At 42.1% G+C, this 27,774-nt stretch overlaps 3 protein-coding genes across 5 annotated transcripts; 1 reads left to right on the top strand and 2 right to left on the bottom strand.

Moving 5' to 3' along the window:
• Window positions 1–2: 2 nt before the first annotated feature.
• On the bottom strand, window positions 3–4,802 carry LOC110041342 (cytochrome P450 3A24-like). The gene is made up of 2 exons (XM_020746625.2): window positions 4,070–4,802; window positions 3–2,226 (listed from the first exon to the last, which is right to left on the bottom strand). The coding sequence occupies exons 1-2, from the start codon at window positions 4,590–4,592 to the stop codon at window positions 1,235–1,237; spliced, it is 1,515 nt and encodes a 504-aa protein (XP_020602284.2). The 5' UTR covers window positions 4,593–4,802; the 3' UTR covers window positions 3–1,234.
• LOC110041353 (tubulin alpha-1A chain) lies at window positions 4,413–13,857 on the top strand. 2 transcript variants are annotated; one of them, XM_020746641.2, is made up of 6 exons: window positions 4,413–4,553; window positions 7,809–8,031; window positions 9,197–9,345; window positions 10,384–10,776; window positions 12,677–12,964; window positions 13,468–13,857. In XM_020746641.2, the coding sequence occupies exons 2-6, from the start codon at window positions 7,911–7,913 to the stop codon at window positions 13,765–13,767; spliced, it is 1,251 nt and encodes a 416-aa protein (XP_020602300.1). In that variant the 5' UTR covers window positions 4,413–4,553; window positions 7,809–7,910; the 3' UTR covers window positions 13,768–13,857. The 2 variants fall into 2 exon arrangements, with proteins under 2 accessions (XP_020602300.1, XP_020602294.1); XM_020746635.2 differs by lacking the exon at window positions 4,413–4,553 and adding an exon at window positions 7,378–7,465.
• Window positions 13,778–27,661, bottom strand: LOC110041371 (cytochrome P450 3A24-like). 2 transcript variants are annotated; one of them, XM_089285242.1, is made up of 3 exons: window positions 27,552–27,661; window positions 19,896–20,444; window positions 13,778–17,898 (listed from the first exon to the last, which is right to left on the bottom strand). In XM_089285242.1, the coding sequence occupies exons 2-3, from the start codon at window positions 20,431–20,433 to the stop codon at window positions 16,922–16,924; spliced, it is 1,515 nt and encodes a 504-aa protein (XP_089141368.1). In that variant the 5' UTR covers window positions 20,434–20,444; window positions 27,552–27,661; the 3' UTR covers window positions 13,778–16,921. The 2 variants fall into 2 exon arrangements, with proteins under 2 accessions (XP_089141368.1, XP_089141369.1); XM_089285243.1 differs by lacking the exon at window positions 27,552–27,661 and adding an exon at window positions 26,018–26,138.
• Window positions 27,662–27,774: the final 113 nt, after the last annotated feature.

The following is a 27,774-nucleotide window of genomic DNA, read 5'->3' as shown; positions in this document are numbered from 1 at the left end:
ACTTGGTTCAACAGTAGTTTATTCTGCACTCGTTAATGACGAGGATGTAATCATCAATGTAATCAAGCAAAATTCGAAAACTACAAAGTTCGATTTCAATAAAATCGGAGTGAGAGCCAGAGACTTCAAATACGTTGTTTGGTAAAATACCACTGTTGGCTTTAGAAAAAGTATCAAAATCTTAAAATATGGTTAAACGAAGAATGACTGAAAAACGGTAAATCCTCTCCGAACAATGGATTATGGAGGCAGCCATTGAAAGTCAAACTACAGAATGCAGTTTCTGTTTTCTCTTGAGTTAAAAATGTAGATATTTAGAAATGTCCATTGGTTAAAAGCCGAGTTGCAGAACTGTCACGTTCTTCTGCCCTATCTTCTGGTTATCAGAGGCTACTTACCCCAGTTGTGGTAGGGTGTTTACCCAATAAACAGAGAATTACAAATATCTTTTATGTTGTTGAACAAAGCCAGTATGCTTCACGGATACCTAGATCATGACTCGATGGGTCTTCGTCAAGTCATCTAGAGCTGAGGTCGAAAAGTTTGACCTTCGTTTCCATATCTGAAAGTCTAATAAAGCTAATAGGGGTTTTCAAGATTTAACTTTCTTAGACTTTGTTATTTCTGACAAGGGCAGAAAATAATCTTCGGCGTAAAATTGGAAACATGTTCAGTGTTGTTTCTCTCTCGGCTCATGAAATGCAATGCAATGGTAGCTCGCCTTTATACGGCAATTCCGTTCATTCGGCTACCTCGTTATTACGGCCGCTTTATTCTGGCCGGAACAAAAGCTCAGTCAGTAATTGTCTTATTTAAAGAACCGCCTGGTCAATAAGGCCAGATTTTTGTAGCCCGTTGGTGACCGGATTAACGGGATTCTTCAACTGTATTAGCTTAACTTAGCTACGAAGCCATGGGTCGTGAATTCGTACCTCTGCCACTAAAGTCTTAGTTATAGCTAGCTTGGATGCCAGCTTAAAAGGAGCATCTTTTATGACAAGGAGTTTCCCCTCGCAGGGCTGCTTTTCACTTTGCCTCATGCCACTGACAATTTGATTGTTTTCCCGCGAGAGGTCGTTATTCAGTCGGCCAAAAAAAACCCTCCCACTTTGCTCAGCCCAGCTCAGGCGTGCTCGTCTTCTCGGTCGGTTGCTCGATCTCTCCGCCTGGAAAATGGAAAAGAACCGTCTGCTATACGCAGGCTAAATGATATCACATCTTACGAAGGTGTCCTTCACATTAGGCTCTTGACTCGCTTGACTCTTAAATATATCCCGTCTCTGGGGCGAAGGGTTATTCCTGACTGTAAAACTAACGGCACTTGAGTCTCGGGTGATCGAACAAACTTAAACTTCCTCAATATTCTGACCAAGGCGACCTTGATTTCCATCATGGCGTATTTCATGCCGATGCAGTTCCTTGGCCCGGCACCAAACGGTAGGAACTGGAAGGGGTGTCGAGTGTCTTTTGCGGGGCCCCGGAACCTCTCCGGGTCATAAACCTCCGGGTCGGGCCAGGCCTCGGGGTCATGGTGAAGCGCGTAAATCGGTACGGTAACCTCCATTCCGGCGGGTATCGTGAGCTCCGGGGTTATTTCGCACGTTTCTTCGCAATTACGATTAAACAAATGAAAAGGAGGACACAATCGCATCGATTCGTTCATGATGCAGTCGAGATACTCAATTTCGTGCACCAGATCATACAAAGGCAGCTCGTGATATGTCTGTACAGCGATCTCGACTTCACAACGCAATCTTTCTTGTACATCCGCGTCCATGGCAAGATGATAAGCAGTGAACGCAAGCGTGCTACTGGAGGTCTGAAAACCCGCCAACAGAAACGTAATCAACTGCGCTTTGAGCTCGTCGTCGGAGAGCTTACTGATCCCTTGAACTGCAGGTTCTTCGTGAGCCGCTAAGATAAGCTGAAGTAGATCGTTCCTTCCCTTGCTCTCATGTTTCCTCCGCTCTTCCACAATCTCTGTAGCAGCGCGCACAAAGAATGCAACACCTTGCCGAAAGTATGCTATTGTTCTACGGATGAAAGCACTACAGGGGAATATCTGGAGATAAGGCGAGAGCCAGACCCTCTGGAATAACCGTTCGGCCTCTTTAGTGACGGGACTGTGAGAATCTGTTTGAATATTCGTTTTGAGTCCAAACGCAGTTGACAAAATCACGTCAAGGGTCATCTGGCTGAATAGATCCAACATGTCCACACTCCGCTCTGTAGAAAGGAAACACAAGATATCGGCTGTTACACAGACTGATAAGACGTTCATTACCCGGCTGGGATTGCACGTTTTATGTCAGACGCTGAGGAGTTCCGTCTGCTGGCGAGAGAAGAACGCATGGAGCTAAGGCTAGTGGCGGGCCTCGCAACGGGCGGACTGCAATTCTACTCTCAACCCCAGCCGGGGGGGGGGGGAGGGGGAGGGGGAGGGACTCCCATATGAAAAGGTCGGGGAAGCTCGTCAGAAAATTTGAATTAAACCCCTAAAGGAGACCAATCTGAGCGTAGCTCGAACTTTATTTGACCCTCCCCCCCAAAAAATACCACTTGAAACTGTCACCAGCCGCTGCTCAGGAAGGGAGACCGCGCTAGTAGACTGGACTCGAGAGACCGGCTGAAATCAAGCTAAAACACGGAATTAAACACGGAAGAACGGTTTTTTACTATTATTTCTTCGAGGACACCCTAGAGGATATTTTGGCAGTTAGCAATAGTGGCGTTTCGGTATCAACACCCTAAGTGAGACCAGACCATCCCCGACCTTTTCATATAGGAGCCCCCCTCCCCTGGACTCTCACCTTCACATCAATTCTTGGTTTTCACCAGTCATGTGATCAAAACTAAAAATCGTAACCATTCAATAAATAAATTCAAGAATCTAGGATATGATAGATGATTGCTATATAAACAACCTCGCCAAGAATCAGGTTTCTGCTGTTGTTCATTCGCCCGTTATTCGCAGAAGCGTGTCATCCAAATTTATAGAGCTTTGTATGGAGACGCCATGTTTGTGCCCTTCGGAGGGGCACAAACATGGCGACCGTAAAATAACAAAAACATCCGTCCTCGAGTTTTGCTATTGAAACGAACATTTTTACTCTAGTGCTCCGACACATTGAAATAAATGCTTCTTCTAGTGCAAGCACCGTTTATTTAACAAAAACTAAAGCGATAACTCGTCTTTTGACCTACGCGACAGTCTTTTCTGGCCGCCATTTTCATGTCACGCAACGCAAAAGCTTGGAGTGCTCTGTTACAAAAAGAAGAACTCTGTCGAGCTAAAACATTGCCAAACGTCACGTTCCTACAGGGCCTTTTATCTGATAAAACTAAAACCTCAGAAGGAAGGATAATTTCTAATTTTGGAATATGACTACGTCACATGAAAACCAAGAATAGCTGGCTAAATTGTCCCTGACTTGCAGACAATTCGGAATAATTTCAATGTTCCACTGGGAAAAATAATTTTTAGTGACTACGTACTTGGATATTTGTGTCACATGAGGTAAGAGAGAAAACAGATTTTGTAATAAATAATTCACTCGAAACTCAAGCAATACAACCATATAGGGTTTTGCGATCGGATCAATGAGAGGCTGCCGAAATAACTCAGGACACCTTACAGTGTAAAAAAAAAAAATCAAGGGCTCTCGCTTGTTTTGAGTCTTTCCCTCGTTATTTTGAATGAAAGACGTTTGTCGCGTTTTGGCTCTTTCTCGCTCTTTCTCTCTCTGCAGGCAACGCTACTTTTAGGTCCTTTTACATGTAATTATGCACTGGCATTCCGTGTGAATGATCCCAACGATATTTTCCCATATTAGTTTTGGACGGTAAGTTAAATACCAAAAAATAAACGTTAAAACTCTCGCAAATATTTAAGCCTGCATGGTTCGCTCATCAATTCTGCCCAACAACCTCAACCCAAAAAATCTGCGAGTTGCATGATCATGTCGATTACATGTCACGTGTTCCCGAGATTACGGTCACGCATCAATTTGCTGCATGTCCAACGTTAGGGCAATAGAGGGCCAACCGATACGACCCTTCCATTGCCTACCTGTGTCAGCGACGTCTTCTAATTTCCTCATTAACACATTCACTGCATCCTCCATGAGTGGAATCATCTGTTTCATCTTACCAGAAGTGTACGAAGGCGACAAGATGCTGCGAATTCGCTTCCATTGTTCATTTTTGGCCGCCAACAGGCCGCAGTTTAGCGGCGGAGGTGGTTTCACCGCATCGGAACGGTTCCTAAAGCTCGAGAATTCTTTCACTAAGATCTTTTTCAAGACTTCTGGCTCAGTGATGACAATAGTGGGCAATCGACCCAAGCAAACGGCATAGATCTTGCCATATCTCTTCATGTTTTCGTACAACATGGCGTGAAGGCCGCCGAATGTAATCAACTCGAGGACGTTTCCCAAGAACGGCCATGGTTTTGGACCAGGCAAACCAAGCTTTTTAAGCACGGAAAATCGATAAGTCCCGCACCAGTATAACAACAAGAGGAACAACGCCACTGATCCCAAAGTCATCAAAAGGTGAGATAGATTTGAGCCAACTGAACCACCAGCCTCCATTTTGCATAATTTGATAAAAAGCTGGTAAACAACTTAATCCCTTGAGACTATAGAGAGCGTGTTGTGGCGCGCTCCTAAGAGAACGACTCCTTTCTGTTACAACTGGAAGCGGGAGAAGTTAATGAAATTAGAAGCAAGCGGTACAATTTCGTGTTTGAATCTGGCGAAGATTCTCTAAAATGAAGCCTCATAAGCGGAAACCATTTTTTTGCTGACAGTGTGTAAATAGCAATAACGCAATCCTGTGCCGCAATTACCTAATTTCTCTCTAACCCCGCAAAGCCGAATTCTTCAGACGCAAATGTATTCTTATTCGTTTATTATATCATCAGCCCAAAACACCATACAAGCTCGAAATAAATGGTTTGAAACTCTCTCAGACTGTATCAAACTGGATTTCGCCTAATTGAAGTAGTTACGGTCTCACGAGTTTTTATTTTCATACATTATTTCCAAATGGAACAAAAAAAGGCAAGTGACAGTGGCGGATCTAGGTGAGGGGCCCGGGGTTCCCCCCCCCTCCCTTATTTTGGGTAAGAAAACGAAGAAATCACAGAAGGAAGAAAAGCCGGCAGGGCAAGCAAACAATCCCCCCCCCCCCCCGACCCTTAGCTCAAGGCCTGGATCCGCCACTGAGTGACTATGATGTACCTTACATTATTTTCGAGACACGTTAATTTTGCGAATTTCGCGATTAAAAAAGTCGCGAAATTAAAGGACGCGAACAGTGATTGTCGCGAACATAACATGACGCAAAAATTAAGTGACGTACATTATGTTACTGTTGACATATAGTTCCGCCGTTGTGTTTTGGTTAACTTTGACGTTATTGTATCATTGATAAAGTCGGGTTGCTAAATTCAAGGACGTGTTTAAGTAACATTGCTAAGGAAATAAATTGTGCGTTACTCGAAAACGCGAAGTTAAAGTGATTCAAAATGCCAAATTTTCGCAAAATCGCGGAATTTAAGTGTCGCGAAATATGCGCATCTCAAAATCGCGAAATAACAGAAATAAACTTGTAGCGAAAATTTCATGTAACAAGGTAGATCTTTGAATGTCTCTTGAAAAACGTCAGCAGTCCACTTTTCATGATGTACGGCATGTAGTCCTTTTCTTACCTAACCTACAGGATTAACTCTAAAAACAGTAAAAAGCCTAGAGAGCGGTAAAGAAAATGTATTAGACCCTCGGGAGACTGATGTATTCAAGTATATTTACCAGCTTCATTTACATTTAGTCCCACAATATTATTCATGTTTTCTTTCTGATTGAGAGAGTCACGGAAACACGGTTATGCTTTATAGGAGTATTTTGACTTCAACGTGCTCATTACTGAACATGACTAATAAGCCCAAAACTGTTTTATACCTCTTTTCACAACTATAGCCATTGCAAGATCCTCTCGGACATATAACAACCAAGAAGGTTCAAGTTTGGTTACTTTATAAGAGTTCCAGTTTACGTGCTTGGAAGTCGCAGCTGAACAAGGGGGGTTGGCGCTAGTCACAAAGATGGTTTTAGCAGCAAACATAAAGCAATTTTTCATTTTAATGTTTTTTTTTCTTCGAGATCGATCGAGACACACTGCGTTTTAAGCAAGCAAACTTTTTCAGCACGTTAAGTTTTGTTCACACCAGCGAGAGGGCTCTAGCGACATAACGACATAAGCATAACGACATAACAAGGACGTTATGCCGTTATGTTTGCAGTGTGAACATCCTGGCATAATGACATGATAGCACCATAACAGCATGAACATAACGACATAAGGAAAAAGCTGATCTTTTCCTTTTGGTTTTATGTCGCTGTTCACAATACCGACATAAGCGATATGTCGTTATGCCGTAATGTCGTTAGTGTGAACAAGGCCTTAGCCAATCGGGGAGATTGAATTTGTTTAAAGCCTGGTTCACACTAGCGACATAACGACATAACGACATCGTCACGAACGACATAAAAAGGACGTTATCTCGACGTAAAAAGGACGTTATGTTTGTAGTGTGAACATGTAGACATAATGACATATTAGCAATATAACAGCATGAACATAACGACATGAAGATAAAACTGATCTTTTCGTTATGTCGTTATGTCGTTATGTCGCTAGTGTGAACCAGGCTTAACAGGGCTACAAATGAATATCGAGTCCTCGTGCAAAACCTTTCATATGAAAATGAGTCCATTTACATAAAAATGAGCAAAAATGAACCTGTACGTAGGGGAACACATTTTGCACGAAGGCTTGTTTTGACAAGAAGGATAGTTCAATGTCCTGCACACCCGAATTTAATAGCAGAAAAAATTCGATTACATGTGAGAAAAAAGAGAAATATTCAGACTTCTCATGTTCAGATTTTTCTGTTAAAATGGAAAGAATTAGTAAAGAAAAGAAGGTCACCGGTCATCTGTGAGAATGAACCGCAGGCGAGGGTTTCGCAACCGGTACCAAGCCCTTTACTTAGCGCGTGCGCTCGGTCATAACCCAGCAAGCATTGGCGAGACTTTTTTTTTCTATATTTTTGTGTTGTTGTTGTTGTTTTTCTTTTTAGGGAAACGAAATTAGACGCAAGTTTTACTGTTGGCCGTAAAAGCCATTCCTTAGAAATTCTCTGTAATTGGAACCTAGCGCAGAAAGTTCCCGCCAGTTTGACGTGCCGCTGTTAAAATTCAAATGGTTGCCTAGCGACATACATCAATTTGACGTGTGCTTGACGTGTGAAACGAATGAAATTGCGAGCGCACTACTTTTCGTCATCATTTTTCGTTGGTCTTCTTGAGAAGGGTCGTTACTTCTTCTACGAGAAAACTTTGAGAAATTCTTCACCGTTTAGGGCAAGAAATCTATCTTCGAAGCATAATAGTCGACAATGGTAAGTGAGCTTTCTTTATAGCTGATTACTTATTGAAATGAAACCGGAATTCAGCTTTTAGAAAGACATATTGCGATCGACCGCGGCGGAAAGTTAGCAACGGTAGAAGTCAGATTTAGCCCCGTGAAGTTTCAGTCCTGGTACCTTGCTCTGTTTTTTCCTTTCTTTCCGTTTTATTCACTGCTTGACTTGCCTTGCTTTTATAACTAGGACGGTTTTTTTTCCGTAAAACTCTCCAACTCTTCGCCAACGGCTCAGTTGCGCTCGAGGAACTGTAAGTAAGCACCTTCACTCACGCGTAACTTTGAAGCGATTTTCCCATTCATTTCTGTTTCTTTTTTAGCGTGAGTGCATCTCAGTTCACGTTGGACAGGCCGGAGTGCAGATTGGCAATGCTTGTTGGGAATTGTATTGCTTGGAGCATGGAATTCAGCCTGATGGCCAAATGCCGAGCGACAAGACCATTGGAGGCGGAGACGATTCTTTCAACACCTTTTTCAGCGAAACCGGAGCAGGAAAGCATGTTCCTCGCGCCGTTTTTGTTGATTTGGAACCAACGGTAGTAGGTAGGTCTTAAATAAACCAAGCACTGGAGTTTTCACTGGTGTTTCCATAGACCTTTTCGTGAAAAATTCACCTAAGAATACCAGTTGCTAATCCCAGATAAGCTTACGCCTTTGGGTTGTCGTTGACAACTACAAAACGAACTGAATATTTGAAAAACATTAATAAGGGACTTAAATTAATTCATTATTACCGCTGAGAAACGTTTTTCATGTTCAAGAGTAGAAAACTGTGTTTGGACGGCGTTATTTGAAGTATCAAATTTTTTGGATGTCAGTTTTAATTGGGATAAACATGCCTCTAAGGCCCGGTTCATACGTCGCATTTCTGCCGTGTCGAATTCAATTCAATGAATTAAATTCGACAGAAATTCGACGTCTGAATCGGCTGCCGCATTTCTGCCGCACGTTCGACTGGTCTTGTCGCATTATCCGACAGAAATGCGACACCGATTCAAACGTCGAATTTCTGCCGTGTCGAATCTAATGCATACATTATGTTAATGTATTGAGCATGCGTAAATTTGGTCCCGTCGAAGAGAAAGAAGAAACTTGGCTATTCTCGACCCAATGCAACCTGAAAATATTGCAAAACAAACTGCTGCATTGTCAGCCTTCTCCTTCTCATTTCATTGGCGGACAACTTTTCGTAAAATTAAAGTCCTTCATCCCTCAGTATCTCCGTCTGCCATATTGAATACTCTGCGTTTAAAACTTTTTCTGCTGACCGACATACCCAACAGTATTAAATCTGAATTAAATTCGACACAAGTGCGACGTATGAATCGACAGTCGCATTTCTGCCACACTTAATTGAATTGAATTCGACACGGCAGAAATGCGACGTATGAACCGGGCCTAAGATCATAATCAAATGTTTTCATGAGAGGCTGTGAAATTTGATCTTTTCCGTAGAGTTCACAGCTTTATGACTTCAGCTAAGTTTTCATTTTCAGACTGAGTTAACTGGAAACAGCATGGTTCTAAGCCCTAAATACACACTGCAAGCTAATCACGGCTCTGTATAAAGTATGACAAGACTGACAAAAATTGAAAATGCAGTGAATATGACGGGTGATTAATGACCCTGTCACAACAGCAATTGTTGCAGTTGTCAAAATATCTTTTTTTCGAACCAGTTGTTTACCAACAAGTATTTCTGTTTCAGATGAGGTCCGTACTGGTACATACCGGCAGCTATTTCATCCTGAACAGTTGATCACTGGCAAAGAGGATGCTGCTAACAACTATGCTCGTGGTCATTACACCATTGGCAAGGAAATCATCGACCTTGTTCTTGACAGGATTCGCAAGCTGGTAAGACCACTTTAAAATGGGCTAGTGATTTAGTTTACAGTGCTATAGGATTGGACTGCTTTAGCAGATTGTATTTATGGTAATAACCAAGTTATTGCATTGACATCAGTCACAGATTTACATGGTTGTCAAAAGAAGTAGTTGGCTGCTGTTAAAAATCACCATCTACTTCATGATGTCAGCTGACTACTCTACTGATGCATCCATTAAAACTGCCTGAATCAGACGTTTTGTGACAACCCTGATTCACATCAACAGATGTACTTTTGAAGGTCTTGGCCACATGGTGCTCCCTTGCCTCAGGCAACTGGTTGTTAACAAAATTCTGATCTCCAGAGCATGGAGTGATCGATGAAGGCGTTCCATATTTTTTAATTTTTTTACTGTGCAATTCAGATTATATAACAGTTGATAGAGGTAAAAACATACAAATTCAGAAAACATTTCATTGCAACATTTTACTCTAGACACTAAATAAATTTATGACTTTTCATTTCATCACAGTGTTTCCCAGCAAGGGAGGCTCTGAGCAGGCATTTTACTCCAGGAAGGCGTGCTAAACAAAACTTTATCTTGGGCCAGGGAGGTATTTCGATTTATCAAGACTGGGACATGCAACATATTTTCTTGCAGTCAGAGTTAACTCTTTTTTTCTGGCATTTGTTTGTAGTGAGATTCTCTCAACCAGAAATGTTGTCATAAAATTGTAGCCCCAAATTGTTCTCAGATGGCACACCCCTCCATCACTAAATTGTATCTGAGTAGCCCTTGGGATACATCATGTTAACCACATTTCCAGTGACTCATTTACTCACTTGGATAGAGGAATAACATGGAACATTATTTTTTTAAAATTAGGTTTGGCCCAAGGGGATGTATTTTGGGAGGGAGGATTAGTTGGTTTTTTTTGGTGGATGGGGGAATTGTGGTGGTAGCTTCATTTGTACCTCTTTGCCATGTTCAAACAGAATTACCTCCCTGGATTAATAGTGACAAGAAATGGCATATAAAGTGGTTTTTATTTTTTGCTTTTCCTAGGCTGATCAATGTACTGGATTGCAAGGCTTCCTCATCTTCCATTCCTTTGGAGGTGGTACTGGGTCTGGTTTTACTTCACTGCTGATGGAACGCCTGTCAGTTGACTATGGCAAGAAATCCAAGCTCGAGTTTGCCATCTACCCTGCCCCACAAATAGCAACAGCTGTCGTGGAACCTTACAATTCCATTCTTACCACCCACACCACACTGGAGCACTCCGACTGCGCTTTTATGGTGGACAATGAAGCCATCTATGACATCTGTCGCAGAAACTTAGACATTGAGAGGCCCACTTACACCAACTTGAACCGACTGATCGGACAGATCGTGTCTTCGATCACAGCTTCACTTCGATTTGATGGTGCCCTGAATGTTGACTTGACTGAGTTCCAGGTATGGGGTACATGTGTCATATATTTTATCTGCTTCAAGCATTCAAGAATTATCTAAGTGCTAAGGTGTGACAATATGTTATTTAGAGCACACAGACAAGTTGATAACAAGATTCAGTAGCCCAGTGATCACATTCAGTAGTCTGAATGTATTAACTGAGAGTAATAGGATGTTATTTGCTCAAGGGGCTTTGAAGCATAGCCCTAAGACACTACAAACAACTTTTGTTTCACTTTTTGATGTGGGCAAGGTTATTTCTTCTACTGGTGAGGTGCTCTTCCTCTTTTGATGGGCTTGATTTACAAGGTTTTGAAATGCACATGTAGCTTACACTGTTTACCGTAGAATTTTGTGGTTCATATAAAAACAAATTGATTTTTATCTTTGCAAAATGCACAAGTTCATGAATTTTGTTGACTTTTTGAGGACTGTTTGAGTCCCCAAATATATCTCATACATTATTTTAAACAAAATTAAAATTTTTTTTCACTCAAATTCATTTGCACAGATGATCAAAATAAAATAAAAGAAGAATTAACATATATAAACAATAGCCTCCATTTAGCGTGAAAATACGCTTGGATATTTGTCCGTGGATGTTATCTGTTCCAAGAAGTGAACAGCTTTTTGAGAGTGTAGCTCGAGGCAAACTGTGAGCTCTGAGGAACAGAATGATAATGTCCAAGGACAAATATTTGAGCAAATTTTTGCGCCAACTGGAGGCTATTGTGTTTATTATCCTTCAAATATTTTTTGCAACACGTGCAGTTTTGAAAATTGGGGAATATCCCCAGGTTTAGCTGGGGAATATTCAGTCGCATGACGTGCTTAGACCAATCGCATGTGAGCGAAAACATTTGATGGATTATAATTACTAATATAAAAAGGAGACATCTGTGTAATTAGGCCAGTTTATGCAGAATTGTAGATCCCTTATTTTAAATAAACTGCCCGAGATAAGATACCGTTGCTTGCATCTATGTGTGAACAGGTGGCACTGAAACAAGCTCTAACTGGGTGTCAAACGTGGCACGATTGGTCATCAATTGGTTTAGCAGACTGCAACGCGAACTTTTGTGCTCTGAAAGACTCTGAAAGTCATGTTCCCACCAATATTTCATGGTTATACTAGGCCAGAAGTAAAACTACTTTTGCAAAAGGGGTCTGCATATTGACACAGGTCAGGGTCAAATACATAGAATACTAATAGAGACAAATTGGAACAACACTAAGTAATCAGAAAACTATAAAACATTCTCCTTAATTTAAATTTACGAATGTAAAACTGATTCACTTCCTTACTAAACAATGATAATTGATCAATTGTCCTGATAATTGATCAATTGTGATGTAATGAAATATGTATGGGTTATTGACCAAGTGTGAGGTCAAGATGGCTGGATATTGGCCAAGTTCTTTTTTTGTGTGTTTATGGACCGAGACGGAGTCGAGGTCCATAAACTCGCAAAAAAAGAACGAGGCCAATATCCAGCCATCTTGACCGAACAAGCTTGGTCAATAAAGGATTTATTATATGGCTTTCGCGGAAATTTTTCTTGTGGGACACGGCGGGTAGTCCCGAGCGGGCAAGATAGCTCCATCTTGCCCGCTCGGGTAGCCAATCACAGCGCAGGATTTGATTCATCTTGCCCGCTCACGGAGCTAGCCGTATAATAAAGGTCTATCTGATTCAATAGGGGCTTCATAGCTCAATTGGTAAAGCAACACAAGAATTTTAACAGAGCTTGTATGGTTTGAATCTCTCATGTAGCATTCTCATTCTTCTCACAGAAATTATGAATTTCATTTATTATTTGACTGACATACTTAAGAGGTATGTCTGGGTTGTGTGGACTTTCAAGTCAAGTCAATTTAACTTCAGAATATGTTGAAATTCTAGACCAACTTGGTCCCTTATCCACGAATTCACTTCCCTCTGGCTACATATGCACCTGTTATCTCTGCTGAGAAGGCCTACCATGAGCAACTCAGTGTGGCTGAGATCACCAATGCTTGCTTTGAACCAGCAAACCAGATGGTAAAGTGTGATCCTCGTCATGGCAAGTACATGGCATGCTGTTTGCTGTATCGAGGTGACGTTGTACCCAAAGATGTCAATGCTGCCATTGCCACCATCAAGACTAAGAGGACTATTCAGTTTGTGGACTGGTGCCCAACTGGATTTAAGGTTGGTTAGTTCTTGCACTCCATTGTGCAGTACCAGAAAATATCCATACTCCCCCACAGAAGGGATTGGAATTTCCCGGGGCTGAGGGGTGCGGGTTCCATAAGAACAAAACAATTTAAAGAAATGTATGAAACTTATTGGAAAGTAATTGTGCCATCATGGTGTGATTCGTTTAGAGTACAGCCAAGTGCTCATGTTGGACCTTTCCCTCCTCTTTCTGACTTGAAGTAATGAATCAGGTGAGGAAGGAGGGTAGGCAGTTTGGTCTACTTGAAAAAAAAGCAGGCTAAGCTCAAGCGGGTGTTGGGGCTATTAGTTGAGAATGTCATGAAGGCAATAGTTAAAACACAATGACAAAAATTAGCTTCAAATGGCACACCCTTGTGCAAAGTGGTTCCAACTACTTTATTGAGGTTTTGCAAGGATGCAGCAAGGAAGTGAAAGGGTAATGAAAAATTATGTGCAAGGGTACCAGAACTGATAGTACCTTCTCATCTTTTTAGGTCGGCATCAACTACCAGCCACCCACAGTTGTTCCAGGTGGTGATCTTGCCAAGGTGCAACGTGCAGTGTGCATGCTGAGCAACACCACAGCTATTGCCGAGGCCTGGGCACGTCTGGATCATAAGTTTGATCTGATGTACGCCAAACGTGCGTTTGTCCACTGGTACGTGGGTGAGGGTATGGAGGAAGGCGAGTTCTCGGAAGCTCGTGAAGATCTGGCTGCTCTGGAGAAGGACTATGAAGAAGTGGGCGTGGATTCTGTCGATGCTGAAGGTGAAGAGGAGGGAGAAGAATACTAAACCCTGTAAATTGGTCTGACTTGACTTTCCTTTATTGATTTTGTTTTACTTGGCTTGACATTTAAATAAAACTTTGACGTTATATTTTCATCTGCGAGTGACGGTGGTTGCATTATTTCTACCCTAGGAAATGATTATAACCTGTCATGTAGTTAGAACGGTCAAAGGTTTGTTGAAAGTAGAAATTAGATTTGCTTTTTAGGAGTCGAGAACTGAAAGGGCGGTTGTGAAAATTGCTTGAACCTAATGCATTTTAGCTAGAACAAAATTTTTCAGACAAAATTAGAAAATATATCCGAACGTTTGAAAACACCGACGCATAGTTCAACACGCCAGGATTAGAAAACAACCCGAGAATGAAGTTTCTTGTTTAGTTTTTGTTCGTGTTGCAAACAAGGAAACATTTTTTATGTTAGCAAACTGTTTTTGAAAAGATACAGACGATAAAAACATTTCTTATTGGAAACAAAATTGGCTTTTTCCAACAAATGTGTATGAGCAATGCGGGTTCGCAATACGGGTTCGCAATACGTGATACATTTAGGGAAATGTTTCCGTAACGAAATATCGTACAATTTTTCAAAAACGACACCTTGTTTGACCACATTTCCAACCACTGAGAAGAGAGTTGAAAATACGACGCGTAGCACAGTATTTTTGACGAACTTCGAGGTGTCTCCCACACATGCTTTTTTGACATGACATATCTTTGCAAACCCCTCCCCCGGTTCGCAGTTTTTCTTGCGCGTCCGAAGTCACCCGATCTCCGCACGGAAATGAAATGTCGCGAGTAAATACCTGAAGCGTTTTAGCGAGATTCCGCGTTTAAAATTGAGAGCTGGGGAAGGATTTTGTAAAGATTTGTTGTGTCAAAAAACATGAGTGGGAGATGGAGGAGAGCTTGAGCGCGCGCTGGATGACGCGATTGGTACTGGTTCAACGGTACGATCATGTTGCGAAAATGGCCAACCGACCAGTAAAACAACTACCTGACACAACGTTTTCACATCTGTGGGTTGATTTTCTAAGGCCCTCTCCACACCACGCCGGAGGAATTTGAAAACGGAGCTTTACGAAAACGCTCTTAGGTTTTGCGTTTTAGCATGGACGAAAAACATTTCAGTTGAAAACGGAGTTTGCGAAAACGATGACAACGCGATAATCATGCGATTTCCCTGCCCAAGTTTTCCTCAAACACAAATCCAAAATGACCGGTGAATGTTGGGTTTTCGAATTTCTCCGGTATAGCGTCAGTGGATGTGTCGTCACAGGTCACATCCACCATCCCAGTCTCGGCCGAGCGGAGATGACAACAAACTGATCAACTTAGCGTGGTCACGCATCAATTTACGCTATTTTGGCCGTCATATTTCAACTTTTTGGCTCTTTTTGTGTGCAAATTTGACTCGTTTCCGAAGAGTGTTTTGTCAAACTGGCCGAAGTTTCCTACCTTGTCTCTTATTATAACACCTTAGGGCAAATTTTTCAAAATTCGTTCTAATCTCATTTTAACCCTCCAGGATGAGAAAAAATGACACCATTGAATGTTCAAGAGTCGTTATTCGGTAAATTACCCATACATTGAACGAATTGAATGTAAACTCCTGATCTCCATACAAATTCTTATATTTTAGCCACAGTTCTCCATACAAACTCATATTTTAGCCACAATTCTCCATACAAACTCTTCTATTACGCTTGGGTGACCTGTGGTGTTGTTAGAGAGAAAACGCAGTTTCAACTTTCTCTGGTGGTGTGTTGATTACAGAAAAATTAATTCACTAGTAAACAGTTTAAACTAGCATTCCCAGGAAAATTTCATGTCAGTTTGAAAATTCCTTGTGCTACTGGAATCAGCGACAAATAACGGGTTTTTGGATGGAAAATCGCATAGCAATCCACCTCTTCTTGAATGCCGAGGCTATACAAGCTGCAACATCGCGCGCAACATTTTCATTCGATGTCGCTATCACAGTTACTGAGAACGGATAGTGAGTACACATAAAATTATAATAATTGCTATATTTAAAACTGGTTCGGTCCAAATTGTGGAACTCAACTGTGTCGAGTTCTGTGTTAAAAAAACAATCAGACCAATATGGAGAAGTTATTACACGGAGTAGTTATTATAATTACTAGTAATGTATCCTTGCGATCCGTTCTTGATAAAACCTGCACAAGAGTTAAGCGATTACTTGTCGTTTACAAGTCGTCTTTTGTCAAAGTTAAACTCGGAGCCCGTCCACACTACGCCGGAGCCCGCCGGAGCAATTTGAAAACGGAGGTTTCACTCTGAAAGCGCATCAAATGTTTTCCGTCAACACTACGCTGGGGGAATTTAAAAACGCAGCAATAACCGGTCTTATTATATGGCTAGCTCCGTGAGCGGGCAAGATGAATCAAATCCAACGCTGTGATTGGCTACCCGAGCGGGCAAGATGGAGCTATCTTGCCCGCTCGGGACTACCCGCCGCGTCCCGCAAGAAAAATTTCCCCGAAATCCATATAATAAATCCGTTATTGACCAAGCTTGTTCGGTCAAGATGGCTGGGTATTCGCCTCGTTCTTTTTTTGCGAGTTTACGGACCTCGACTCCGTCGGTCCATAAACACGCAAAAAAAGAACTTGGCCAATATCCAGCCATCTTGACCTCACACTTGGTCAATAACCCATACATTTTGGATTTGTGTTTGAGGAAAAGTCGGTCAGCGAAATCGCATGATTATCGTGACTATCGTTTTTAAAATGTTTTTCGTCCATGCTATAAAAACGGAAAGCCGGCGTTTTCAAATTCCTAAGGTTTGAAGAGCGTTTTCGAATTTAAAGCTTCGTTTTCGTGACGGATTAGTGTGGACGGTAAGTCAAACCGTAGAAATAAATCTGCGTTTTCAAATTTCTCCTGCGTAGTGTGGGCGGGGCTTAATTCTTAAGAAGTCGATCTTAGCGGTCTGCACTGCAAAATTCGGGCCGCTCAAGAAACCAATCAGAACACTCCTTTTCATCTAATTGGACCGGATTGCTTTATAATCAACTACCCTTATTGATATCCGGCAAAAATTTACTACAAGCGTTGCGAATATTCATCACAAAAAGAGCAGGCTGATCGAAGTCGAACAAAATTGAGGCCAGAAAAGATGAGAGTCAGCTAACATATCTAAACTCGCTGGATTCGCAAGTGGATTCCATCTCTAGGTGTAAGCGTGGCACCTGCAAAAATTTTCAGGGGAATCTGCGTCTCGGGTGATGGCACAAACTTGTACTTCAGCAGACATTGAACCAGAGCAATCTTGATCTCCATCAGGGCAAACCTCATTCCGATGCAAGACCTCGGACCTGTTCCAAACGGCATAAACTGGTACGGGTGACGAGTGTCCTTCGCGGGACTTCGGAATCTCTCGGGATCGAACTTCTCAGGGTCGGGCCAGGCCTCGGGATTGTGGTGGAGGAAGTACACAGGAACGATCACCTCCAATCCCGCGGGAATATGAATGCCACCGATGTCATAATCTTTGGCGCATTCCCGAGATAACTGAAACAATGGTGGATTCAAGCGCTGGGCTTCGCTTATGATGCAGTCCAGGTACTCGATGCTATGGGCAAGGTCGTAGAGTGTACTATCGGGGTTTGACTTGACAGCTTGTTTTATTTCCTCCCGCAATTTGTTCTGAACCTCTTGATGTGTTGCCAGGTAGTACGTGATAAAAGCAAGAGTGTTGCTTGACGTTTCGTAGCCAGCGATAAGAAAAATGACGCACTGACCCACTATTTCTTCATCAGTAAGCTTGCTGAGACCTTCCTCAGTCATGCCCTCGTTTGCTGTCAGCATAAGGTGGAGCAAGTCCTGCCTTCCCGTTATCCCACTCTGCCTTCGTTTGCTTATGATGTCCGAGGCGACCTTTTCGAAGTAGCCCTGCTTCCCAAGGGCAATGTTAAGCAATCTGAAAAGGTATACACCAAGTGGAAACCGCCTCAAAATGTTCACGATCATTGGAGCTCGGAAGACCTCCTTCGCCCTTTCCAACAGCTGGCTCTCTTTCTCATTTTGAATGTCGGTCTGGACACCAAAGGCGGTTTGAAGTATAACTTCTAGTGTCATTCTGCTGTACCAGTCTAGCATCTCCACAGAAGTGCCTGAGTGAAAGAAAGAGATAAGTCATGGAAAAATGGTAACATTGTCAAAGTTTACTGCGGAACCACTCGCCTGCGGCTCGTGGTTCTACAGCCACTTTGACAATGTTATGACGCAATTTATCATCAATAAGAGGACAGACGCATAAAAAACTGACAATCGCGCAAATCCACCTAATGATGATTTGGTTAGAATCAATCCTCCTGTAGGCAGGTACCCTTAAAACCTGGAACATCTTTAGTGTCTGCTTAGGAGTGGCGCGGTGTCCGCTTTTGGGAGGTTAAGGCCCCATTTATATGGTCTCGAGTACCCGAGACAACCCCCCCCCCCCCCCCCCCGCTGAGGTAACTTTATCGAGCGTTCATATGTGAAAGCGTTGTCCCTCTAGACCGAGTCAAAGTTGACCCTGCATGATTATCGCCACGCCGAGAGTTGTCCTGGTTAGGCGAGGCAAAGTGTTTATATCAAGAAATGTTGTCCCGCCTGCCAGGGTTACCCTACCTGCGAGACAACTACACCACCCGTGTTGTCTCGCTCCCCGAGACGGGTTCGCGATCCTCATGTTAACGGTTCGTTAAATTTTTCAAAGAAAAAAAGGTGAAAAGTTAGCTGGACCAGGGTAGACCATATGAACGGGCCCTAAAATGTAGTCTTTATTAAATTTCAAGCTCAACAATAGAAATACATTTTCGTTATTCAAAGTAATGGCCGAACAAACACAACTTAACCCTTACAAGGGTGGTGCTCGTGATCAAATGGAGACATCAACATCCCCCTTCAGGCATACCCGCGCCCGGGCATTTGACTAATATTTATTTATGGAAGTGCCAAAGAGCCTGAGAAAAGAAAAGTAAAGAGGACGAGCAGACTTTGGCAAAATTACGTTCAGCTCATCGCCGTTCGCAAGCAAAATGTCAGCTAGTACAAACAACGAATTAAATTTTTCTTGTTTGCCATATAATAAACATCTTATTAACCGAGCTTATTCGGTCTGTATGGGAGAATCTTGACCTCGGTCTGTACTCACGACCTCGGTCAAGATTCTCCCCATACAGACCTCCTGCTCGGTTAATAAGAGCTAATTAAATTTTTTCTCCAGCTTCTCTGCGGTCCGGATTCCTAAATCTTCGAATGTGATTGGCTAATCGCGCGCGCTCCAGCGATCCTGATTTTCTCATCTGAACCCCGAGTATGGTTCGCTCTAATCTTTGCAACTTTTCAAGCGCTTTGTTACACCGTAAAACAACATAAAAATGCATGAAAGTGAAGTATGATCATCGCAGTAAATTTTCCAATTTAAGCAACTGGAAAGAAGAAGCCTGAAAAAAAAAAAAACCAGGGCTTCAACGGGATTCGAACCCGTGACCTCCGCGATACCGGTGCGATGCTCTACCAACTGAGCTATGAAGCCACACATTGGGAGCGAGGTCAATTAATTGAGGTCAATTAATTGCTTAAATTGGAAAATTTACTGCGATGATCATACTTCACTTTCATCTACTACCGCAGTTCAAATATGAATTATTTCATATATACTTCACATCATTTCACTCACGGGAAGATATGAACTCAATTAATTGACCTCGCTCCCAATGTGTGGCTTCATAGCTCAGTTGGTAGAGCATCGCACCGGTATCGCGGAGGTCACGGGTTCGAATCCCGTTGAAGCCCTGATTTTTTTTCAGGCTTCTTCTTTCCAGTTGCTTAAATTGGAAAATTTACTGCGATGATCATACTTCACTTTCATCTACTACCGCAGTTCAAATATGAATTATTTCATATATACTTCACAACATAAAAATGCATGTTAACATTCAACACAGATTGAAACAAATTCTGCAAACAGTACAGCTCTTTGTGCTCGAAATGTCAAACGCACGCGCACGCCGATGTGAACTGAACGGCTTTAATTAAAATTCAACACAAAAGTTGCTTTCAATGCATGATTCAGTTATTTTGGTATCTTCAGTCATTTTAAAACAGAAAATTTGCCACCAACCGGTATCTGCAACTTGTTCGATCTTCGCCATCAACCTGTCACATGACTCCTCGATCAGGGCCACCATTCCTTTCATTTTCTTCGCGCTGAAAGTCGGAGTGAGCGTGGTACGAATTCTCTTCCATGCGTCATCTCGCGCAAAGAAAACACTCTTACCGAACGCGCCAGGGAGCTTAACTCGGACGGCATGGTTTGGGAAATTCCAGAAATCTTTCACGAGGATCTGCTTGAGCATGTCAGGATCTGCGATAACAACAGAGGGTCTGTCTCCCAAGGTGAAAGCGAAGACCTTGCCGTACCTCTGAATATAGTCGCACAAAAGGAGATGAACACCGTTGAATTTTCTGGCGTCGAGGGTATTGCCAATGAATGGCCATGGTTTTGGACCAGGAGCGTTAATTTTCTTGAGAATGGCTCGATTTCGTGTGCCTTGCCAGTAGATATACAGCAGCAAAATAACACCAGCTGCTAGTGGAAAGATCGACTGAGTAGGGTATGCGACAAGCGAATCTTGCTTTGCTTGATTGCTGGCGTCCATTGATCAGCCACCTGTTTTGTGGGAAAGAATTACTTGTATGATTAATTATTAATATTTGAAAAGCGTAACGCGATGTCACGAAATACTCGACTGGACTCGAGTAGGTAGAATTTCGCAACTTTGTAAATAAAATACCAAAGTTCACTAGCACTGAATTAGACTTGAATTACATGCGCTTATTTCTATTGTGAAATTATCTTCTAATTTACGGATTTTTTGGGAAAATACCAGCTTGCGAACACAGCCGGAAATAGCCGGACGTCCGTCTGTCTTCGCAGCCCAGGAAAATATTTTAATACGTGATAAACTGTAAAAGTTGGGAGACCCACAATGTTAGGGCAGGTTGTTTGAGTTGTTTGGTGACCTTTGGTTATTCAAACAGTTTATAGAGTACGTTAGTGTTATAAGATTGTTCAGGTCGACAGTTGTTTCAGATTGTTACTGCTTTAGATTGTCAAGATCGTCCCGATTGCATGGGAGAACTTTAGTTTAAAATACGGGTCCTTGGTGAGGCCCTGTTGCGGGGGGGGGGGGGGGGGGGGGGGGTACCCATGTCCCCTGTCTGAAATTCGCCACCAGCCATGTCGGCATTTCGCAAGATTCCTATGTCGCCTGTCGGAATTTCGTCTCAGAGGAGTTGTGCTAGGAAATTTGACCTTTTTCGATTAAAACGAAGCTACATGTATAACACATAGTAATACCTTTGTTTATTAAAAAAAAATAAAGTGCTCTCAAGTCTCACGCAAACGAACTCAATCTTGCGCTCTCACGCTGAAACGATTATTTCTCACGCATTGAAGGTTTCTTGCTGTTTTAGTCAAGTACATATATAATTAAGTATCTCTTTGGATATGATTTACTCCTTGTATGCTTTGCACTTGCTTCGACCACTTTTCAGCAGTCGGAATTCTTATGCAGAGCCAGCATTTCTCCAGTTAGTGGGTTTAATGGTTACTTTATGGTTACTTTTAAAGCATCATATTTTGACTCAGAATGACGGAAAAGACTTCGTAGCTACTTCAATTTTTCAAAATCTTCTAAGGGGCTGGGGGCATGCTTTCTAAGGGCTTGGGCAGGCTTTCGGGCGCTGAAGTTGTTAACCTCCTTGGGGATGTGGGGAAATGCTCCCGCCAGGAACTTTTGAAATTTAGACGTTTGGAATTGCTATTTTCAGCCATTTTCCAGTCAGTATTTGGACCTAATGTACAATCGAACCCATGACTATTTTTACCATGTTTATGTTTAACAACCGTTCTTTAACTCAAAATCTCAACGGCCTCAATCAGATAATCTCTCCTATCTATATTCTTCTTTGAATTTGGCGTAACCCTTATCTTCTGCTGAAGACGAGAAGACCTTGGCAGCTTTCCCCTGTCTCTTTTCCTTCCATAATGCCATTTGTTGATAATACAGCTTCATATTCTTTCACTGGTGACCCACTAATAAAAATATGAAGCAGACGGTCGAAAATCTCTTTCCTCTTTCCTTAAGCGTGTTTTTAGGCGTTTTAGGGCATTGCTCACTCAGCTGAGAGTGAGAAAAAATACTCAGCAATGACAGGAGCCATAATCGGGGACGGAGACCGTAAGTCTTGGGACCCGCGCGCACGTATGATATGGGACAATTTTTCTATTTTTAGAACAAATTGCGCCATCCTAACGTCATATATCCGCGCGGATCCACGCACATGTCGGGGGCTCTCGCGTGGATGTTGTTACGTTGCGTGTTCAAATGGTGAGAGTTGCGAGATTCTCTTGCAGATTTTTTACAGCGATGGCAGAGAATAAGGCAGGGAATAAGAACCAGGGCTCTTATATGTGGTTTTATGCTCTGAGCTAATGGAAAAGGTGAGTTTTTCAGGGTCGAAAACATCACTTCGATTTCGCGCTGTGAATGATGCTCGCGCTAGTTATACGCGTAAGCTTTTGCGCTTGTCCTATGAAGAAAAGTTATGTAAGAAAACTCTTAACTTTGGTATCGTGTTAATTTGTGAGTTTCCCAAACAATGCTTAATCATAATTAAACCCTGTTTTGATAGTTTCTTATTGTTTCTGTTTGTTTGGCGAGTTTGCAAGAGTTTTTGAAAGGAAAGTCTGACGCGTACAAGTAGCTCATTTGCGTAGTGCAGCGCGTGCACTTTCAACTCCGAGTCAGTGTTTTGTCAGCAAATCTTGACAAAGATTTCTTTTGCTGTCTTTTGTACCGAGATGCTGCAACAATTTTTAAACAACGCCAAAAGGCTACTGACATCACGAGTGTTTCTTTAACATAGTGAAATTTTACACTGCGAAAATAAAATAGACATGGAGTTTTGATAACTCAACCTGCAAAATCGAAATCTTTATTCGAGTACCGTGACTATTCGAGTTGATTAAAGAAAGCTGATTATTTCTGCTGTATTCACATATTTTCAGCCAAGCTTTTAATATATGTTCTCAAACATTTATCAACCTTAAACACATTTAAAAACTAGAGATACATGAATTCGCTGTACGTTTTCACTCAAAAGTGGGGAAGTCCAATTTGTCATGTTTTACTGACTGTACAAAACACGCATTGGCGGGCGCTCTTATTCATCGACAACAGTCAATTTATTGGATTTTTACACAAACAAAACTGAGCAGCATCTACAGGCATAAACTTTGTCGTCGGTTATTGGGCCTCGATAAAACATCAAGCGTTGCGTACAATTCAGGCAAAACTCAAACTTGCAATTACTTTTTTTTACTGTTCGGTCGAGATAGACACTGGTGAAATCCTCGCAAGCGTGTGGCAAGAGGAGGGAAACTTTGGAGTCCTGAAACGCGGCTATATCCAAATATATGCAACTAGTGTTTTGCTGTGTTTTGGAAAAGCTGTTAATCTTCAACATATGTGAAACTTAGAGTGGAGTAATGTGGAGCCCTTGTAAAAGAAGCTGCGGAAAACAACTTAGTCAATATAAAGCGGGACATAACCAAATTTGACACTGTCTTACTTCACTCAAACTGGAGCAGCTTACGACGAAAACACTGAAGCAAAATTCCAACAGACATGAAAGTATTGATTTGTGAGCCAAAAGCATTAAACATTTCGGAAATTTCGGACACCATTTCCCCGCGCTACATCTGCAAAAATCCTCGCAGCATGTACGCGCGTGTGCCGCACGGGATGGCGCAATTTGTTCTGAAAATAGAAATATTGTCCCATATCATAGGGACAGCCCCAATACTAGAAATGGCGCGCGCTTACGGTCTCCGTCCCCGATTATGGCTCCTGGCAATGACGGACTCGATTTATTGGACGTGGACGTTTTAGCATATGTAAGAAAGCCTGGGTTTCACGACTCGTCGACTTCTCGCGTGAGAGAGGAAAACACATTTAAAACTCTGGAAATGCGTCTTCACTTCGACTCAGACGTTTAAAACAATCGATGCATTCTCAGTTCCGAAATTCGTTGTCGGTCTGTCTTGCCATTGGTGTCGCTTTCTCTATTTCGCTGCAGTAGTCTGTCGTTCGTCGCCAATTCATAGCTCTCAGGGACCGTTCATTTTTTATAAGGTAGGGGGGGCTGGTGGGATTTGGGGGGGGGCCATGCGAAAAAAAATGGCTTTCGAGGGGGGGCCATCCCAAAAAAATAAGGGAAAAAGGGGGGGGGTCATGTGAAATATTTTAGTAAAACTTTAAAATGGCATAACGTTTGAATATCAAAAAAATTGCTATAGAATAAACATAGAAGGCAGGATACAAATTTATTACAAACTTTCCTTCTGCTTTAAAAAAACGTTTGGCCACAAAAAGCATTTGTAGCTACTGAAAAGAAGTATTTAACACTGTTATTTTCGAATGTAACTTTCACTGGCACTCATCTTCATCTTCGCTGTCATCGAGTTCTTCGTCGCCGCTTGTGCTGCTATGGGAGTCTCTTTCACCAATGCTGCAAGAAGCAGCAATGCTTTCCGTCAGAGTGTACTCTTCAGGGTACATGAAGGTGTAAACATAATCTCTGACTTCCTGCTCAAGGTTTGTGGTGAAATAATTCCCTTCCAAGAGCTGTGCGATGTATGGCCCATCTCTTCTAAATAACGACGTAGCAACATCCTCAACTTTAATACACTCTTCCGGGACGGCCGTTCTAAGAGGGTACACAAGGCATTGTGGAAGATCATTTCCTAGCGGGTTTCCAACACAGATTCCATAAACTCGTTGGACGTTGTTTTCAGTCCGCTTCCTCTTTCTTTCATTTGACTTTCTGCGGTTTTCTTTTTTCCTTCTCCTTTTGTTGATGTGCTGTTTGAGTGTGCCCTTGAATATGCTGTTATAATTGCTCTTCTTATTTTCTAGTGCTTCCATGTCCTGCGTGACCTTCGTCAACTTAGCTTCTATACATTTGATCTGCTTTACATTAAAACTGTGGGCAAATTCTTCGCCCTGCTTTAAAGCAAGCCCATTAGACTGAAAGAGTGTGGAATCATGTTCCTTTACATCTTTCAATACGACATTCAACTTTTCCACAATTGCTCTGAGCTGTTTGATGGAGAAGTTCAGTTTTCTTCCATCGCTGGGCTTCAACTGGTACTCTGGCACGGAAAACTCACCCACCCTTTCTGAACAGCCATCCGCACTTAGAAAGATTGCTTCTTTTGCTTGTAAGATGTCAAACTGCCTGGATCGTTCAGCTGTAAACCTTTTCTTAAACGACTCGCCGCTTTCGCCATTATTGCGCATTTTGGAATTTTGCGCATTTAAAAAGCAGCAAGAGTGAGAAAGTAAAGGCAATTGTAAGATATTCATGCTTGCAGCAGAAGAGTCCTCTCAGAGCTGGCCAACCAACACTGAGAAATGCCAGGACATTGACACAAAATGACAACAGGGCAAGTGCTGACAGCAGTGAAACAGATGAAAGTGACAATGATGAGTATGACAGTGATGCCATTGACTCTGGGGGAGAAGATGACTCAAATGACGTCATTCTTGCATTCATCAATTCAGAGGAGGAAGATGCCAATGAGAGGCCAAATGCCACACGCTCAGGGCGAGCCATAACTAGGAGATCCGAAATTCACTTCTCTTTCTTTTGATTTGTTTTTTAAACAACAGCTCTCTGTCGTATAGGGATTGTAAATATTGTCTTCATAGTGAGCACAATAACGTGAAGTAGGGGGATAATAGAGAAATATTAAAAAAGTTGAAATCTAAATATTGTTTGTTCAATTTTTTTTTTGGGGGGGGGTCATCCCAAAAAATGACCGCTATAAAGGGGGGGCCATGTGAAAAAATTGGTAAGCTGAGGGGGGGTCATGCGATTTTTAAATGGTGCTTCCCAAATCCCACCAGCCCCCCCTCCCTCATAAAAAATGAACGGTCCCTCATGTCGCCTTTTCAAGGCCATGTCGTTTGTCGGAATTTACCCCTAACAGGGTCTCCTTGGTGACCAACGAAATGAAACCTTGTTAACACGACCATCCTCTTGAACTAGCGTGTGTGATCCGTATTCAGTACCATTCAGAATTTCCATTAGCTGATGCGAATTACATATATCAGTGATTTTTAGCTGATTCTGATAAAATGTAAATGTCTTAAAACTTGTTTACAGACAGCATACCTGTTTTGTTTTGTAGAGAAATTTGGCAAACAGAGGAAGATCGAAGATGCACGTAAACTCGGTTCGTCTGCAGCTGCTGTGACTGCCGTGGTCTCGTGAATTCTGTCACGCTGTTATTACACCTTTGCGCCCCGAAACACGTGATGTGGCAACGCGTGTTTCGGGGCGTAAGTGGGTTGAAAGTACGGAACTTGATATAGTGCACGGGTCATTTTGCAATTTATGTGCGTTGGCTTTTGGGCTGGCGTTACATATCTTCGCTACACAGTGCTGACGAGCCCCAAGAAGGGCGAAACAGCTGTCCACTGTTGCGATCCTACTTTATCGGTTCTTGTCATGTTGGTGTCTCGAAACGTTTTTCACGTAGTATCAGCCTTGCAGTCTATTGCTTGTCTCCTCATTTAGTGTCCGCTTAAACGCGGGGGCTCCGTATAAACGGGGCTCCCCCGGTTCCCCCCCCCCCCTGTTCGATTAAATTAATATACGAAATTTTCAACATGGCGGACATTAGGCCGTTGGCAGGCGAGAATCAAATTTGCTCCTTTCCTTTAAAAAATACGGTCTTTATCAATAAACAATAAAAGCATACTTCAAACCTAAGTGTATTCTTGTGTTATTCCTGGTTTACATGCAGAAAATCAGGGCTTTTTTCAGGCTTCTTCTTTCTTAAATTGGAAAATTTACTGCGATGATCATTCTTCACTTTCATCTACCATCGCAGTTCAAACATGAATTATTTCATATACACTTCACATCATCCTAATAAGTGATGCCCTGGGGAGGGTACAGAAAACCGGGGGTCCAAGAAAAATTTTGGCGCGATCACAATATCTTCTCATCCCAAATGAACATCCTTGGGAGTGCGGGGGCTAAAGACGGTTGATTCCACATTTTTTACGAAAAAACAAAAAAGGGAGTTGGGAGGAGGGGTGGTGGGAAGACCCCTCGCCCCGATATAAGGGATGAAAAGTACGAAATAAACACGAGGTTGCGTGACGTCTTATTTTACTACATGACTCTGCTGTGCTTGGGTAACCTTTCATGTATACGTTCTACAAAATTTAAAATTCCGATTTGGTAAGGTTGGTTCCACAATTGACTTTACATTGAGTGGCAAATGACAAGATTACGCAATTAGAATGAGACAGAACAAGTGATTATTGTAATTATCAGTGAGCTTTAGTTCTGAGAATATATAGCACTGATTTAATTATAGAAATCATTAATGACTTATGTTTTCGATTAACATAAAGAACCCTTACGCTCATCCAATCGAATAAAATCCACCTTGAAAAGTTGTCCTTTATTAGTGCAGTTGGTCAGGTTTAAGGTTGGCAAGTGTCTAGATTTCTACAGTGAACATGATAAGAATAGTCCTGTTACTGCGATCGCAACACATTGAATTTGGCACGTAAACATAACCCCGAAGAGAGTTACAAGCAGCTATGAAAATGCAACTAGACCGTTTCCACGTTAGTTAATGTTAGGCGCAGTCATCAAATAATGTTATTGCATGAGATCAATTACAACTTACCTATCTGTGTCAAAAGCTCCTGATCTGGGAGAATTTCGTATCCGTTGAATTTAAAGCACGAGTAGCTACGAGTGAATACTGAATACTGACTTACGTTTGCGTGCAAAAATATCGGTGACGTCATTGTGGACAGCAAATAAGTGCTTGTCATTTCATTTTTTATTATTTTACCTTTGCAACCTTCCGGAATAAGTAGTTACAAAACGAATTGTCGGTGAAATGC

This window comes from Orbicella faveolata, unplaced genomic scaffold (genome assembly GCF_042242905.1).
Source record: "Orbicella faveolata isolate gen_17 unplaced genomic scaffold, um_ofav_v1 contig_13, whole genome shotgun sequence".
In the NCBI taxonomy this organism is placed as follows: domain Eukaryota; kingdom Metazoa; phylum Cnidaria; class Anthozoa; order Scleractinia; family Merulinidae; genus Orbicella; species Orbicella faveolata.
Note: the sequence above shows the minus strand (reverse complement) of the source record. Positions and strands in the feature narration are given on the sequence as shown.

Excerpts from the sequence above, each read along its gene's own strand:
- LOC110041342 (XM_020746625.2), bottom strand. The coding sequence starts at position 4,592 with ATGGAGGCTGGTGGTTCAGTTGGCTCAAATCTATCTCACCTTTTGATG. Across the intron at positions 2,227-4,069 it reads AGAAGACGTCGCTGACACAG|AGCGGAGTGTGGACATGTTG; the intron begins GTAGGCAATGGA and ends TCCTTTCTACAG.
- LOC110041371 (XM_089285242.1), bottom strand. The coding sequence starts at position 20,433 with ATGGACGCCAGCAATCAAGCAAAGCAAGATTCGCTTGTCGCATACCCT. Across the intron at positions 17,899-19,895 it reads CGAACAAGTTGCAGATACCG|GCACTTCTGTGGAGATGCTA; the intron begins GTTGGTGGCAAA and ends TCTTTCACTCAG.
- LOC110041353 (XM_020746635.2), top strand. Across the intron at positions 10,777-12,676 it reads TTGACTTGACTGAGTTCCAG|ACCAACTTGGTCCCTTATCC; the intron begins GTATGGGGTACA and ends TTGAAATTCTAG. Across the intron at positions 12,965-13,467 it reads GGTGCCCAACTGGATTTAAG|GTCGGCATCAACTACCAGCC; the intron begins GTTGGTTAGTTC and ends TCATCTTTTTAG.